Below are 16,104 nucleotides of genomic sequence, written 5' to 3'. Positions count from 1 at the left end.
CGTGGCCCCATGGGATCCGCCTCCTTCCTGGTATCAGAACACTCTTCCCTCCCTGGCCCCCCGGCCCCCAACCGAAACTGCACCCCCATTGCTCTGAAGCTCTTATCTCCATCTCTCCCACCAGCGGGAACTGCTAGGCACCCGTATCCCGGCCATTCGATCCTGCCCACCCTCTGTCCCCAGCAGAGATGGCCGGCACCGGCATACAGTAGATGCTCAGTAAGGATTGGTCAGATGGTGAACAGCAGGGACAGGAGGTGGGGAGGTGCATGGGAGCGGAGAGGACGGTGCGTTCGTGTGTCCGCCATCTTGTCCCCACATCTTCTGGCAGTGAAGGCTGCTCCGTGCAGAAAGTACCTAGAGAGTTAACACTTAGGTGCCCAAACTTTTAAAACCTGGCTCACTTTGGATGGCCATTAGCTGAGGTGCCTCTCTGTCTCCCAGACCTCTCTGGCGGGACTGCCTTAAGTACGTGAGATTTTTCTTGACAGCGTGAGGCCAGTGTCCAGAGGAACTGAGGCCTCCACCATGTTCCGAGACCCCCTGAGGCCTGTGGGCATGGGGGAGTGGACCTTGTTTCCCAGGGACCTTGGTCTCATCCCCTGAGGACTGTGGCACGTCCATGCTCCTGGCGTCCGCTGGCCTCACAGAGGTAAGGGCTCTCCTGAGAGCAGAGGCCACGAGGCTCTGGGTTACTGTGTTTCCATGGGCGGTTCTAGATCAGAAACCTGGATTGGTGGCCGAGTTCTGCTTCCAAGAGGATCCTCTGAGCCAGGAGCTTCCCCAAAGGTGAGGGACCGGGCCCAACTGAGCCTCACCGCCAGGAGGCTTCTTTGCTGGTGTGAAGGCCAAGGCCACGTGCGCTGAGACCGATTCAGTCCGGGGAGCTTAGCGCACGGCCTTGGGGGATGCTACCACTCATACTCAGGCCACAAGCTGGGAATGAGAGGTGGGGAAAGGCCAGCAGGAGGAGCTAGGGGCCCGAGGAGGGGCGGCCCAGCAGGCCCCCGTGGCCCGCGCCACCAGACCCTGTGAAGGCGGCAGGCAGGGCAGCCAGGTGCCGAGGTTCCTCAGGCAGGTGGGTTGGTGGCGGCGGGGTGTGGGGACAGTGCGAAGGACGACAACTTCCTGACGCTCTGCTGTTAACCTGGGGAGACCCCAGCTCCTTACTCTGCCATCTGGAGGGCAGAGGGGTGTGGAGGGGAGTGGGTGGCACTGTGCTGTGGGCCAGGGTGACGGAGAAGTCACCAGTGACCTGTGGTTGCTTTCCACTTTCTCCTCCACCCTCCCCTTCCGCTCTCTGCCTCCCTCCCTCCTTCCCCTTCCCTCTCTCCCTCTCCCCTCCTTTTACCCTCCCCACCGCACCCCCCTTCCTCCCTTGCCCCCGACCCCAGGTCCCCTCAAGGCAGCAGAAACACCCTGCACGCTAAGCCTTGACCTAGCGCCCAGCTGGCTCTGTCCATGGCTTGGCCTGCTCCCCGGAACCCTGCACAGCGCCGGGCCTGAAACCTTGAGCCGCAGAGGCCGCGCCAGAAGACCACTGCCCCCAGGGATTTATGGCATGCCGGCTGCACCGGGCGAGTCTTAATCAGGCAAGCGTGGGAGCATGCTGGAGCAGACGAGGAAAGCTCGAGGTTGGGCACAGGCACAGATAACCTAACCGCGCCAGGGCAAGACCAGCCACTATTCAACCCTGACACGTCACCCCTGCTTTGGTGTGGGTTCCCAGATGCACTAGGGGGCAGTGAGAGCCTCGCATCCCAGGTTGGCTACTGCTGTCGGCGGCAGGTCCCCACCAGGAGCCTCTGACGCCGCCTGCTTCCCCACGCAGCGAGCTTACGGTGGCAGGACACGGGGGTGAGCTGGCAGGTGGGCCTGGGAGGGCAGTTCTGCATTCAGTGAGTCGCGGCTCAGACGGAGTGCAGATTTGCAGAGAACATTCCAGGAGAGTGGACCTTGGTTTTGTCTCAACCGAGCCCTGGGCTTCTTCTCACCTCCTTCTCCCCAGGTGTCTGTGTGCGGCCACTTCCCTCTGCCGCCACCTCGCCGCACCTCACCCAGGCGCTGGGACCTTGGAGGACACCCTCCCCTTCTGCGCCACAGGCAGGATGGGGGACGTGGCCAACAGTTCCATCGAGTTCCACCCCAAACCCCAGCAGCAGCGGGAGGCCCCCCACGCAGGGGGCTTTGGGTGCACACTGGCTGAGCTGCGCTCCCTCATGGAGCTCCGAGGGGCCGAGGCGCTGCAGAAAGTCCAGGAAACCTACGGGGATGTGGGCGGCCTCTGCAGGAGGCTGAAGACCTCACCCACGGAGGGTAAGTCTGCCAGCAGAGCCCTGGCACGGGCGGCGTGTGCGCCGGGGGTGCACGGCCCTGCGCCGCCCCTCACTCCTCCCTGCAGACGTTCTCTGGCCCCGGGGGCAGGCCCCGTCAAGGGCTGGGCGGGCTTGCAGCAGCTTCCCAGAGGCACTCCTGACCACGACCATGACCATGATCGGGCCTGTGCGCTCCCATTTCCCCCTGAGTGGGACATGCTCTGTGTGGGGCAACCCAACCCCCTGCACCTGTGCATCCGTAATCAGCAGTTCCCGCTTGCATCTCTTCTTTGGATTAACTAGAAATGGAACGACAGAGAAGAGGGAGGGAGAAGCCGGCACCGAATCGCACATGCTGGCGGGATGGGCCCCAAACTGAAACCCCAGCAGCTCTTCCAAGAGACGAGCGGGGCAGCCCCTGACCGAGTGCCCCCGGTTCCCCATATGCTCGGCCCTCTGTGCAGTTGAGGGGGGCAGGAGGAAAGGCGTAGGGTTCGGTCCTCTAGGGAGGGGCTTGAGGTGGGGGCCCGGTATAGTGCTGAGTGGAGGTGGCACCAGCGCAGGCCATCCTGAAGAGGTCCAAATCTGAGATCTGCTGCAGGGAGCCTCTAGGGAGCCTGGGGTGTGTCCTCTAGAAGGTTCTAGGGGTGGAGGCCTGATTGCCACCTTGGTCCCCCCCTCTGCCCTCTGGCCCTTTTCCCCTGCTCCAGAGCAGACGTCTGCCCTGCCCTGCACCAGCCTTCCCCAGTCCTGCCCGCTGGGTCTGCTGGGAGGCCGGGACCCCGGGAGCCAGGCTTGGCCCCAGTTTCCAGAGGCCGGAGCATTTCTGGCCCAGCTGCCGCTTCCCTGGCAGGGCTGCTGGTGCCAGGGCTGCTGCCGGCCAGTGCCGGCTGATGGCATCAGCTCCTGTCTTGGCTATCACACCTCTGTCCACCCAGGGCCCTGGCCGCCACCCTTGTCTCCTGCTCTCTGGCTCCGTCTGTGTGCAGGTGACACCTGGGCTGGAACGGGCAGTGGAGATTCCTCCTGCCCCCGCCCCCCCTGCAGAGGAGGTGGGCCTGAGGCTGGGTGAGGGGGCGCCCCGCACGGCCAGCTCAGGAGCTCTGAGGGGCCGCCTGGGTCTCTCCTGCTTTGTGCTCTAAAGGGACCCGGCCTGGTGTGGGTGTGTGATCGGGGCAGATGGCTTGGTTCAGGGCCGGAGGAGCTCTCTCCTGCTCTCCTCCTCACCCATCCCCTCCCCCCAGCCCCCGGACTTGGGGCCGGGGTTGGGGGGAGGCCGGGGTGGAGGGCCATTTAGCCACAAGGGCTCTGGCCTCTCCCAGATAAAAGGAAGCAGATGGGCTTCAGCTGGTAGCTCTTTCCTCTGCCTGTCAGGCCTTGTTAAATATTTAAAATGTCAAGGCCCCTGGGAACGTGCCCGATTCTGCCACAGAGGCTCTGGCGCTCGCCCGGTGCCTGCGGAGGGGCAGGCGTAAAGAAGGGCGGGTGCCCAGGTGGGTGACCCCAACAGAGGGACCCCAGCCTGGCTTGGTCTGCATCCCGAAGAACGAGCGGTTCGAGGACCACCCTCCCATCTCCGACCCTGGGAGCCCTCAAGGCCCCAGAGTTCTCACCTGGACGTTCCCGCTCCTGCTTCAGACACAGTGACCTGAGCTGGGGGAGGGGCGACTTAGCTGAGCCCAGGCCCCCCGCACACCCCCTGGTGCTTTGGGGAGGGTGAGGAGACCAGGGCATTTTCAGCTATCCAGGAGGATTCCAGAAGCCAGGGAGCCTGGGTCTTAGGCCGAGCTGCGGTGACCTGGGCCCCGGCCCTTCCCCCGCTTGGCCTCCACTGGCACTCGTGGAAAGGAGAGGGCAGATTAGCCGAGAACTGCCCCATGTGGTCCTAATCCAATTCTGATGGCATCTGGCCTCTGCTCTGGGCAGGGTGCCCACCTGAGTCCATGCCAACTGCCGGCCACTGCCCCTGCACCCAGGACCTGGGCCACCTCAGGGGCCCTGCTGGACCAGTGCGTGCTCAGAGCCAGAGGGGCTGCAGCTGCCTTCGGTCACCCCAGCAAGCACTTCGGCAACAGCAGCTCTCCGGACCCCTGAACCCACAGGAAGGCCAGGGCCTCTGGCTGGCCTAGAGCAAGGCATAGAGAAGCACTGCCGCCGCACCAAGGGCAAACCAAGGCCAAGGGACGGGCTGAGGGAAGGAGGGAGGGAGGGAGCTCCTGGGGAAGGGGCCCTGGGGGCCTAGCTTCCTGCGGGGACCAGCCGGGCATAGGGGGCAGGGCAGGCAAGATGCAGATTCCTGAGGCGTGACGAGGACCCATGGGCTCTCCTCTATCATTCTCGGGGCCTCCAGATCAGTGCCCTTTCCCAGGGCGGGGGTAGTGGAGACCCTGAGTGTCTGGGAGATTCAGGGTTCGAGGACCTTCCTAGTAACAACCCCACTTTTCACATCTCCTGTAGGTGAAGGGAGTGGGACATGGGCCCTGAGCTGGGTCCCCAGCCCTTAGGAGCTGAGGTCCTGAGCTTCTCCCAGACCCCCAACTCCACAGCCTCCAGAAACTTGAGCCGTGGCCGGGCCCAGGCACAGTGAGGCAGGGGAAGGGCAAAGACAGCTGTGGCTCCTGCTGGGGGGAGCGGACAGTGTGCGGTCATGGCCTAGCTCAGGGGACGTGCCAAGGCAGTGTGTCTGGGGGCTTTTGCTCTTGTCAGTCCTTCCACCCCGAGGGGCCCCCTCCCCTCCCCCTCCCCTCCCCCTCCCCTCCCCTCCCCCTCCCCCTCCCCAGAAGCCACCTTTCCCTGTCCAGCACACACCCACCCTCCTTCCTTCCAACCCCTTTGCACCACACTCAGCACTTTCTTGTTCTCAACTCATCTGGGACCCGGTCTTGTGTGGCTTTCCAAGCCAGCAGGGGGCACCCCAAGGGCTGGCACCCGGGTCCTTCTGGTTGCCCACCCCCTGCCCCTCCCCTCCCCGCTGGAGGCCTGGGGAGTGGCAGCTACTCCGGTCTGGGAACTGCAAGCCACTGTCTGTCCACGAGGTGTCAGTGTGGGACCAGGCACTTGGGGGCAGAGAAGCCAGAAAGGCTTGGGGGGAGTGGGGGGTGGGGGGCCCGTGGATGGGCCTGGAAGGAAGCAGAGTCCCAAGCGCTGAGGTCGGGGCCAGGGGACTGTGTCATCCCATCTGCCTGCCTCTGGGGAAGATGGCCAAGTGGATGCCTGGCCTTCGGAGGCAATGGCCTGGACACCAGTCCCACATGGAAGCTTTCGGTACCTTCAGGAATGGGCCTGAGGAGACTCATGCTCTAGAAGGAGAGACCCAGCGGCCTTGGTGCAGGCCTGGGTGGGAAGTGGGTCGTCCCAAGACTGAGAAGTCAGGGCCCAGCTTCCAAAAGCTGGGGCGGGCCCCTTTGTGGGTGTTGATTCTGAGCCGCTGCGCAAACCGCCCCCCTCCCTCCCTCCCTCCCGGCTCACACAGCTTGTTGGGGCTGCGGAGGGGACTGTAGTTCCTGGAGCTCCGCAGGCGCACCAGGAGGATGGTCCCCCGTTCCTTGCGCTCGGGCTCCGAGTTACCGCGTGGTCGCGGTCGCGCACCGGTGCCCTCCAGGCAGCTGGAGAGGCTGCCAGCGCTCCCGCCTACATGCCCCCAGGGTTTGCAGAAGGGCTCCAGGTGCCAGGCCAGTGCAGTGCCCGCTTTCTGGGAGCTATCGGTGTAGAGGGAAAGACAGGCACGGAGAAAGGGGCAGGGGGATGCGGGGCTGGCCTTTCCCATCCTCTCCTTCTGTGCCTCTGCTCCACGTGCCCACGCTGCGCAGGCCTGGCCGACAACACCAATGACTTGGAGAAGCGCAGGCAGATCTACGGGCAGAACTTCATCCCTCCCAAGCAGCCCAAGACCTTCCTGCAGCTGGTATGGGAGGCCCTGCAGGATGTGACCCTCATCATCCTGGAGGTGGCCGCCATCGTATCCCTGGGCCTCTCATTCTATGCGCCACCTGGAGAGGAGAGCGAAGGTGAGGGGCAGGTCTGGGAAGGGCGGTGAAGGAGGACCTGGTGGACGGGGGCGGGACGCGGGTGGCAGCGCAGAGGTGCTGGCAGGAGGAGGGGAGGGATAGAGCCTGAGATGACGGAGGGAAGAAGGGTGGCCGAGGGACTTCTCTGCCACCTCTGCCCTTCCCTCCTGTCCTCGGGCACAGCGTGCGGGAATGTGTCGGCTGGGGCAGAAGACGAAGGGGAGGCCGAGGCGGGCTGGATTGAGGGGGCCGCCATCCTGCTGTCTGTCATCTGCGTGGTCTTGGTCACGGCCTTCAACGACTGGAGCAAGGAGAAGCAGTTCCGGGGCCTGCAGAGCCGCATCGAACAGGAGCAGAAGTTCACCGTCATCCGGAACGGGCAGCTCCTGCAGGTCCCGGTGGCTGCGCTGGTGGTAGGGGACATCGCCCAGGTCAAGTATGGTGAGCGCGCCCATCGCCACCCACGCTGCGGAGGGGCTCAGCTCCCACGTCAGGGGCAGGCCTTCTCCGGGGAGCACGTGGGGCGGGAGGCTGCAGGCGGGCAGCTCGGGCAGCAGGCCCGGCAAAGACGGGGCGTGTCAGCGGCCTCAGCGCCCCAGGAGCAGGCTGTCCCCACAGCCTGTCGAGGGCCTCCCCAGCACGGCAGGGCGCTCCTGTGGGCCCCATTCCCTGGAAGACGGATGACAGGGCTAGGAGTGGGTGGGTACCCCCAGAAAGCAGAGCAAAGGAAGAGGGCCGCACACCCGACAGGACCTCCTCTGGGGGAGATGGGAGGCGGCATGGAGGAAGGCCTCCTGGACGCATGGTCTGTGGTTCTGGCCACCTGGCCGGCCTTAGGAGACCTGCTGCCCGCCGATGGCGTGCTCATCCAGGGCAATGACCTCAAGATTGACGAGAGCTCCCTGACGGGCGAGTCGGACCACGTGCGCAAGTCGGCAGACAAAGACCCCATGCTGCTGTCAGGTGAGCCCAGCGGGACCAGAGTCCCTGCTCCTGGAATGCCCGGGACAAAACCTGTAGGTGCTGAGCAAGCCTCCCATCCAGCGGTGCAGATCTCTGTCTCAGCCTCTGTGTGTTGCTGTGCCAGGCACTCACGTCATGGAAGGTTCTGGAAGAATGGTGGTGACAGCCGTTGGTGTGAACTCTCAGACAGGCATCATCTTTACCTTGCTTGGGGCTGGTGGAGAGGAGGAGAAGAAGGATAAGAAAGGTAAAAGGCAGCAGTGCCCTGCAGTTCCAGTGCCACCAGGCCGCTGGCCCTCGTACGTAGCCGTGCTCTCTTCCGCGCCTGCCTGGTGACGGCCCCTTGCTGGCCCAGGCCCTGGCTCTGGCACTGGGGAGAACCAGCCCTCAGGGGCTGGGAGGCCATACCGTCTCCTGGTTCCTTTTGGAGACCCCTCTTCTGGGGTCTTTGCCCCAGAGCCAGCAGGTTGGGGCCCCCCGTTTTGTGTGAGGCAGTTTCCCTCGGATGGCTCTTCCCCTAAGGCTTTGGGGGCGTGGGTGCCAGGGTCGGGGGAGTGCCCTGCCTGGGTAGGAACGGGGTTGGAGGGACAGGGACCAGGCACCCGACTTGGGGGTGTTCAGCCCACATGGTGAGGCACTGAGGGCCCCAGGCCAACGTGGCAGCTAGGGAAACAGGCCATGCAGCCAAAGGTGGAGGGCTCCCAAGCAGAAAGGACTAGACACCCCAAAGGACAGCCAGGGCCAGAGGAAGCTGAGATGGGGCCAGGGCCCTCACCCTAAGGGAGAGCAGTGTCGAGGGACAGATGTCTTCTGACGGCCCAGCTCTGTATTCACCCTGGCCTACCTGGCACACGGCTACCCAGCCGCCTCCTCTTGCCAGCGTCCCGAGCCCCAGGCGTGGCTGGTGCCCCCTCCACTCCTCAGAGCAGGGTTTACAAAGCTCTGGAGCTCGGCCAGCATCCTCCCCCGCCCCCATCCCAGTCAGGACCCCGCTCCCTCCCACGACTCAGGCCTGCATCTGCTCGCCTTGCTCTGGCCTGGGTCTCCCCTCAGGCCACTCCTGCCATCAAACCAGGTAAGGAATGCCGTTCTCTAGACGTGCACCCCACCCCTGAGGGAAGCCGCCTGGGCCCACTAGAAGTACAAAGACACGCACGAGTGCGGGGAGACCATGTGCCAGAGCGCGCAGCCAGGGCCCTGGGGACAGGGCGTGCGGGTCGCCAGGCGGGATCGGTCCGCCCAGCCCAGTAACGTGGGGACAGGTCAGCGTAAGGAAAGGCGCACTCGTGTTCCCGGACCTGGGCACGTGAGGGAGGAAAAACGGATGAGCTGCTGTTGCCTAAAAGCCTCCGTGGGCCCCGCCTCCTGGCAGCCTGGGCCTGGCTTCCCTTCCTGGCCCACCCGGCCCACCCCTCACAGCCAGTGGGCACCGGCGGACCTTCGGCCACCCTGGCCACACCAGGCCCCCCTCCCCGCGGGGCTCAGCCCGGTGTCTCGCCACAGCCAGCACCCTGGGGCCCACAGGAGGGCAAGTGGGTGGGTAGGCAGGCCCTGGGCCTCCTCTGGGCTGGACTGGAGTCCTTGACGGCTGCTCGGCAGGACGCCTCTTCCACATTCCTTCCCAGGCTCTTCCCCTCCCGCTAGGTTCCCTTAAATGTCACCATCCTTCAGGACTCGGTCCTAGGCCCCTTCTCTTCGACCCTGACAAGACCCCTCCAGGCCCCCCCGCCGCCGGCTCTCCCCCAGCCCCGGTTCCTCTCCCTGGCTTGCTGTGCCACTTGAGAGTCAGAGGGGACACCAGCAGCAGCTGGCTCCCTGGAGGAGGGGAACGTGGTGGGGGGGGCCCTGCAGGGGAGGCAGAGATGGCCAGGCTCCGGGGAGGGGGCAGTGGCACCCACGACCCCTCGCCTCCCCCACGTCTCCGCCAAGGCCCTGGCCGCTGCAGAGACCAGAAGGTGGCACCTCGCCCTCAGCATCCCCCCTCAACGCCCCCCGCCACCTCTCGATCTGTCCATCAAGGGCGCTGCTCGCCCGCCTGTCTCCTGCCTTCCGGCCCTGACCTCTTTCCCCACTCCTTCCCCTGCCTCAGCTATGCCCCTTCTCAGGCCAGGCCCAGCCCTCGTCTTCCCATTCCCACCGTGCTCATCTCAAACCTCCCTCCCTCCTCCAGAAGTTGCCACGGCCCCAGGGCAACACGCCCGCACTGTGCTGCACTGTCACCCACCGTGTGTCTACAGGTGTCTCCCCTGCCCCGCCCCAGAAATCTCCTTCACCTATGAATGCCCCACAGGGCCCAACTGACACCCCACTGGGGCTGCGAGGGGACCTCTCCCTCCTCCCTGGGACCCCCAGACCAGACCCCACTGCCTGGGAGCCACCTGGCCTCCGGTCTGTGTCCCTGGGTCCCCAGTGACATGAGCTGTTGGGTCGTGGCTGACAGGCCGGCCCACTAGCCCTTCCTGTCCCAGGCTGGTCGTCTCTGGATCCAGGGCAGTGTGTGTGTGGCCTGCAGAGAGCTCTCCCGGCTGCTGCCCTGGGGCAGGTGAGGCAGGTGGAGCTGGGGGGCGGAGCCTGACCCCCAGCTCAGAGCCCGTCACCTGCCGGCTCTCCTGGGCCCTCCCAGAGTTGCAGTCCTTTCCGGCCTCAGAAACCAGAGGCACAGCCCGCACCGTTGACCTTGGCCTGGGGAAGCTGGTCACTGCCCCAGTCCCTAGCACCCAGCTGTGGGCTTCATGGTGGCAGAGCACGTCTGTGAAGGCGCGCCCGCACAGCTCCAAGTGGGGCCCAGCCCGGCCGGTGCCCCTGCCGCCCCCTCCAGCGCTGTGGGTGCCCCAAGGCTAGCCGTCTCGCTCCTTTATCCTCTAAAGCGCCCACAGACTTGACTGCTGGCCACGCTGCACAGAAAGCTGATCTCTAGGCCACCAGGACTTAGGAACCATCTAGGTCAACCCCCTCGCACTGGTTCTGGGGGGAGCACCCATCCCGACTGGGGGGCCCTGTTTGAGGCAGCAGAGCTGGGACCTGACACCTGGCAGCTCTCATTACCCGTGGTGCCGGCCCTTCCAGAAACCTCCCACTGCCGACCATGCGTGAGCCAGGGTCTGTCCAGGGCTGGCCCGCGGCTTCTCTGGAGGGCTGGAGAGCAGGCCCTCTTCCCCCGCCCACCGCCCTCACCACACTCACTGGCTGCACTGTCTGTGCCCCGCTGTCCTGTGTGCGCGTGTGTGCCAAGCCCACATGGGTGTTCTCAAGTCTCCGTGTCTGTCGTTCCTCTCCCGTTGTAGGCAAGCAGCAGGATGGGGCGATGGAGAGTAGCCAGACCAAAGGTAACGCGCGCCCTGCGCTCAGGATGGGTGGCAGAGGGTGCGGCGCAGGGTGGGGGGCCGCCCGCCTCGGTTGCAGACCCCGCCGGAAGTGCGCAAATATGGCCCGTGAGCCAGCATCCTGCTGAGGAAACTGAGACTTAATCGGGCCTGCGGGTTTCCTGGTTCGGCTGCCTGTCTGCTGAGCCTTCGAGGCCTGCGCCCCTTTCAGCCGGAATGCCTGGTGGGTGCCGATACCCTGTAGCCAGGGTGAAGGGTTGAAGGTGCTGGCAATCCAGAGATGGATAAAGTACGGTCCTGGCCCTCAGGAAGGTCACGATCCACAGACGTGAACCCGGGGCAACACTCAAGTGCAGTGTGGGACCCAGGAACGCAGACAGACGACTGGAGTTCAGAGGCCGGCTGGGGTTGGGATGGCACTTGGGACAGGACAGTCCAATGGCCAGGGCCCCGGGCAGGGGCAGGGAGTGGCAGTCAGTGGGGTAGAGGCTAGAGTGGCCCAGTGGGGTGGGACCTTGAGTGTCGCTGAGGCTGTGGCCCGAGGCCATGGAAAGAAGAGGCCACCGGTGAGCGGTCTCAGGGAGCCAAGGGGAGAAGGGATGGGCGGGGAGACAGAGAAAGAGGGAGCGGCTGACACTGCATGGTGGCAGGAGGCATGCAGAGGCACTGAGAGCCCCACTGGGTGGGGGGACAAGGACGAGTGGCAGGGTTGGGTGCCCCCTGCGGGTGGGGGACGGATGAGATGACACGGGGCGGCGTGTGAGGCGGTGGACGGGCCAGAGGCGGGTGTGGGGCAGGGGACACAGCACCACCACGTTAGGGTCCACCAAGGGGGCTGTGAGAGGGCTGCCGGTTCCGGAGAGGAGGTGGAGAGGCACCTAGGGGAGAGGAGGGAAGGCCCCATGGCGAGAGAAAGGTGCAAGGCTTGCCCGCCAGCAGCCGGGGCATGGGCTGAGGACTGCGCGCGTGCCGAGCTGGGGCCCCGATGGAAGTCCAGGCATCCGCCCGAGGGGTGTCCACCTGAGGGCTGGCAGGAGAGACGGCCTGAGCGGGGAGCGGGGGAGGAGAGCGCGGGGATTCCTGGGCCTCCCTGAGAGGAGTGGGAACATGGCTAAGACAGCAGCGGGCAAGAGTCAGCTCTGGGTTCTGGAACATTCCATGGGCCCCAGGCCTCTGCTTTCAGGTATTGAGATTTGGGGCGTTACAGGACTGGCCACGCTGTCTGTGTGCCCAAGTGCTTGTGTCTGTCCTCCCTTCCCCTGCGAGGCCCCACGAGAAGCATCTCTGTCCTGCCCAGGACAGCGCTGGAGCCGCTGCCCACCTCAGGAGGGCCTGGGCTGATGAGAGAGGAGGGAGAGGACAGAGCCCCCTGTTTCCTCTCGGATGGTGTGGCATATCTTTCTCCGTGAAAGCCCCTTGCAGCCGTCACCCCAGCGGCCAGGCCCTAACCTGGGCTGCGGGTTTCTTCTGTGTGCAGCTAAGAAGCAGGATGGGGCCGTTGCCATGGAGATGCAGCCCCTGAAGAGTGCAGAAGGTGGGGAGACGGAGGAGCGGGAAAAGAAGAAAGCCAACGTGCCCAAGAAGGAGAAGTCGGTCCTTCAGGGAAAGCTCACCAAACTGGCTGTGCAGATCGGGAAAGCAGGTGGGGGCAGCCGAGGGGGCGGCCCAGGGGCCACCGACGGGCAGGGGCGGACACTGGGCTCCCGGACTCGAGGCCGGACCAAGGAGAACAAGTGGGAAAGGGATGTGACGTGGGGTGTGGGCCAGGCAGCAAGGGCACGGGCTAGGAGCAGGTGATGGCCTTCAGGGCCTGGTTCTGCCCCCTCTGGTGAGCGTGGACTGCGAAGCTCCGTAAGGCCAGAGACCAGGAGCGCCTCCCCCGACTCGGGGCCACGGGAATGTGGCTGCAGCGCCCCTTAGCTCTTCCCTCTTGCTGTCTCCCCTCCCTCACCCCTGCCGGCCACCCTTCCCGCCTCCGTGCTCCGTGGCCTCTGATGTGGCTGGGCAGGGCTGGTGATGTCTGCCGTCACCGTCATCATCCTGGCCCTCTACTTTGTGATCGAGACCTTCGTGGTGGATGGCCGGGCGTGGCTGGCAGAGTGCACACCTGTCTACGTGCAGTACTTCGTCAAGTTCTTCATTATCGGTGTCACCGTGCTGGTTGTGGCTGTCCCAGAGGGCCTGCCTCTTGCTGTCACCATCTCCTTAGCTTACTCTGTCAAGGTAATAAAATAAACATGACACGAATAAGAATTCCGCGATCCCAGGGTACAGACCCAGAACTTGTGGTGCAAAGCCGTTAAGCAACTTGGACGAAGCAAGGACTGGATAAAGTTTGGGATTGCTCAGGGGAAGAATGGTAGGCCAAGCAGGGATGTGGAGCTGGACTTGCACATCCTTGCCCACCTGGCTCCCTGGGCAGCGGCGGGTGACGAGCTAGCATCTGCAGGATGTGGGCAGGGTCGCCGAGGGGCCGGGGAGTTGAGGTGGGGGCAGGGGGAAAGGGGGCCCCTGGGAGACGGTGGGCAGGGCAGAGATCGGGGTGGGCAGGGGAGCCACAGGGCCTGCAGGTGACCCGAGAGGGGGCTCTGGGCAGCAGGGAGGCTCCAGCTGCGCTCCAGGGAGAGTGGCCACCCAGAGTCGACCGTTCGGCCTGTCTGACGAGAGTCCTTACGTCTCACAGGCCCGCTGCCTCGGCTTGACCACCACCCCACTGCCATCTGAGCTGTGCACCTGCTGCCCGAGGTCCCGGGCCGTTAGTGCCGCGAGGGAAGCTGGTGGGCGGAGCAGAATCCTACATGCCGCTGTGCTCCCCCACCCCGCGAGGACAGCTGGCTACCCAAGCCTCCATCTGTGCCCTTTACAGAAAATGATGAGGGACAACAACCTGGTCCGCCACCTGGACGCCTGTGAGACCATGGGCAATGCCACGGCCATCTGCTCAGACAAGACAGGCACGCTCACCACCAACCGCATGACCGTGGTGCAGTCCTACCTCGGGGACACCCACTATAAAGAGGTTCCGGCCCCCAGCGCCCTGACCCCCAAGATCCTCGACCTCCTGGTCCACGCCATCTCCATCAACAGTGCCTACACCACCAAAATACTAGTGAGCCGGGAGCCAGGGCGGGCCGAGGCGGGGGTAGGATGAGGGGAGGGAACCTGGCCCGGCTACGGCGTGGGCGTCACCAGGGGCTTGCTAGGCTCTCTTAAGGACTTTTGAGCCGAGAGCCACAATCGTTTCTGGGGTGCTGGTCTCCCTCCTCGTCCCCGGACACTGGGCGGGGCCTGCAGGTTCTGGAAGCCCTTCCCAGCCCAGTGAGTCGTGGAAAACCTGCCCATCTAGTCCGTACTGGAGGCCCTCCTTAGCTCCCTGCCACCACACCTGAAAGACGTGGCGGCCGAGGCTGGGCTGGGCCCGGGGACAGTAAGGAGGGTGGCCTTGGGCCTCCAGGGCCATGCTGGTTCTCCTCACCTCGCAGCCTCCAGAGAAGGAAGGCGCCCTCCCACGCCAAGTGGGCAACAAGACGGAGTGCGCTCTGTTGGGCTTTGTCCTGGACCTGAAGCAGGACTTCCAGCCCGTGCGGGAGCAGATTCCTGAAGATAAGCTTTACAAAGTGTACACCTTCAACTCGGTCCGCAAGTCCATGAGCACAGTCATACGCATGCCCGACAGCGGCTTCCGCCTCTTCAGCAAGGGCGCCTCGGAGATCCTGCTGAAAAAGTGAGTGGGCAGCAGGACCCAGCCCGGGGCTGGGGCTAGCTAAAGCGTGTGGCATTTCTGGTTGTATTATTGCGGTAAAGTAGACATAGCATAAAATTGGCCCTTTTCGTCACTTTAAAGTGGACAGTGGAGTGGCATTAGGTGCATTCGCACGGCTGTGCGCCATCACCACCACCCAGTCCCAGAGCAAGTTCATCGCCCCGAAGGAAACCCTGTGCCCGTTACACAAGCACCCCTCCCCCTGCCCCCAGCCCCTGGCAGCCACTCATCAGCTTTCTGTCTCTGTGGATTTCCTATTCTGGATGTTTCCTATAAATGGACTCATACGGTACACGTGGCCTTTTGCGCCCGGCTTCTTTCACTCAACATAGTGGCTCAGGTAGACCACATTCTGCCTACCCAGTCATCCAGCGACAGACACTTGGGTTGTTTCCACCTTCGGCGACTGTGAATCACGCTGCCTTGAGTGGTCACGTGTGAGTTTCTGCTTGAACGCGTGTTTTCAGTCCTCCTGGGTATATTCCTGGGAGTGAAATTGCCAGGTCGTATGGTAATTCCATGTTTCGTTTTTTGACAAAACACCAAACTGTTTTCCACAGGGGCTGCCCCACTTTACTTCCCCATTAGCAGTGCACGAGGGTTCCAGCTTCTCATCCTCACCAACGCGTTATTACCTGATTGTTGTTGTTGTTGTTGTTGTTGTTGTTGTTGTTATAGCCATCGGGATCTCATGGTGGCTTTCATCTGCATCTTGCTGATGACTAGTGACATTGGCACCTTCTCATGTGCTTATTGGCCATTTGCTTGTCTTCTCTGGAGGAATATCTATTCCAGCCCATGCCCATCTTGGATGTGAATTCTTTGTCATTTGATTGTTGAGCTGTAAGAGTTTCTGTATGTTCTGAGTATTAGATCCTTAACACGTTCTGGTTTTGCAGTATTTTCTCCCGTTCTGTGGGCTGCCGTCTTTTCACTCCCTCGATAGATTTTTGCTCACTGCCTTGATTGTCCTTGGATACACAAATGTCTTTCAATTGTGAAGTCCAGCTTATCTCTTTTTCTCTTTTGTCGCTTGTGCGGGGTTCCTTTTAGAGGTGGTGAAAACGTTCTCGGGTTGACTGTGGTGATGGTAGCACAACTGTGAATATACTAAAAGCCATTGCATGGGACATTTTAAGCGGGTGAGTCGTGTGCTGTGTGAATTGTATCTCAGCAGAGCTGTTAGGGAAACTGAGGTGGGCGACACACGGCTCTGCCTCCAAGTGCACCATGCCCCGCACCCGCTCAGCGTTCACACCTCCCCTTGGCCTTGGCCTCTGCAGCGCCCACGCACCCTTCTAAGACTTGGCCTGATTGTGCTGCCGTGCTCACCCCCGGCTTTCTGGGGCCTTCAGGACAGAGTCCCGAGCAGGACCTCTGGGCTCCTCCCGTGGCCTCCACAGCTGGCTTCTTTCCTTCCTCACCAATCTGCTCGGGGCCCCCATTTGTCCGTCTGCCATGCCAGCCTCTGGGGCCCGTGTTTCCTCTGCTCCTTCGTTTTCTGCACCTGAATCCTGCCAGCCTTTCCCATCCCAGCCCTTCTGTGGTCGCTGCCTTGTCGTGGCCCTGCTCCGTGGCATTCGGTTTTTGCTGATGTCCCACCTCTCTCCCTAAAGCGCAACGGGGCAAGAGTGACAGCCCCCCAACTCCCGTCGAGTCTGTGCGGAGCTGTGGGAACAAAGTACCATCATCCTGGGGGCTTCAAACAACAAAGACCTATTTTCTCCCAGTGC

General features: G+C 63.4%; 1 protein-coding gene across 12 annotated transcripts in view; it reads left to right on the top strand.

Moving 5' to 3' along the window:
* The window catches only part of ATP2B3 (ATPase plasma membrane Ca2+ transporting 3), a 67,334-nt gene that overhangs the window by 16,649 nt on the left and 34,581 nt on the right, over positions 1 to 16,104 (top strand). For 5 of the 12 annotated variants that reach the window (XM_067723713.1, XM_067723701.1, XM_067723706.1 and 2 more), the window contains exons 2-12: positions 1,395 to 1,592; positions 2,009 to 2,316; positions 6,125 to 6,322; positions 6,506 to 6,763; positions 7,160 to 7,285; positions 7,410 to 7,532; positions 10,570 to 10,611; positions 12,086 to 12,250; positions 12,617 to 12,831; positions 13,475 to 13,717; positions 14,091 to 14,332. In XM_067723713.1, the coding sequence (XP_067579814.1) occupies positions 2,109 to 2,316; positions 6,125 to 6,322; positions 6,506 to 6,763; positions 7,160 to 7,285; positions 7,410 to 7,532; positions 10,570 to 10,611; positions 12,086 to 12,250; positions 12,617 to 12,831; positions 13,475 to 13,717; positions 14,091 to 14,332 (1,820 nt within the window). In that variant the 5' untranslated portion in view covers positions 1,395 to 1,592; positions 2,009 to 2,108. Of the gene's footprint in view, positions 1 to 135; positions 653 to 719; positions 790 to 1,394; positions 1,593 to 2,008; positions 2,317 to 6,124; positions 6,323 to 6,505; positions 6,764 to 7,159; positions 7,286 to 7,409; positions 7,533 to 10,569; positions 10,612 to 12,085; positions 12,251 to 12,616; positions 12,832 to 13,474; positions 13,718 to 14,090; positions 14,333 to 16,104 lie in introns of those variants that run through there. The other 7 variants (XM_067723705.1, XM_067723707.1, XM_067723711.1 and 4 more) reach the window with 3 other exon arrangements.

This window comes from Pseudorca crassidens, chromosome X (assembly GCF_039906515.1).
Source record: "Pseudorca crassidens isolate mPseCra1 chromosome X, mPseCra1.hap1, whole genome shotgun sequence".
Taxonomy (NCBI): Eukaryota; Metazoa; Chordata; class Mammalia; order Artiodactyla; family Delphinidae; genus Pseudorca; species Pseudorca crassidens.
This window is presented reverse-complemented; position numbering and strand designations above follow the sequence as displayed.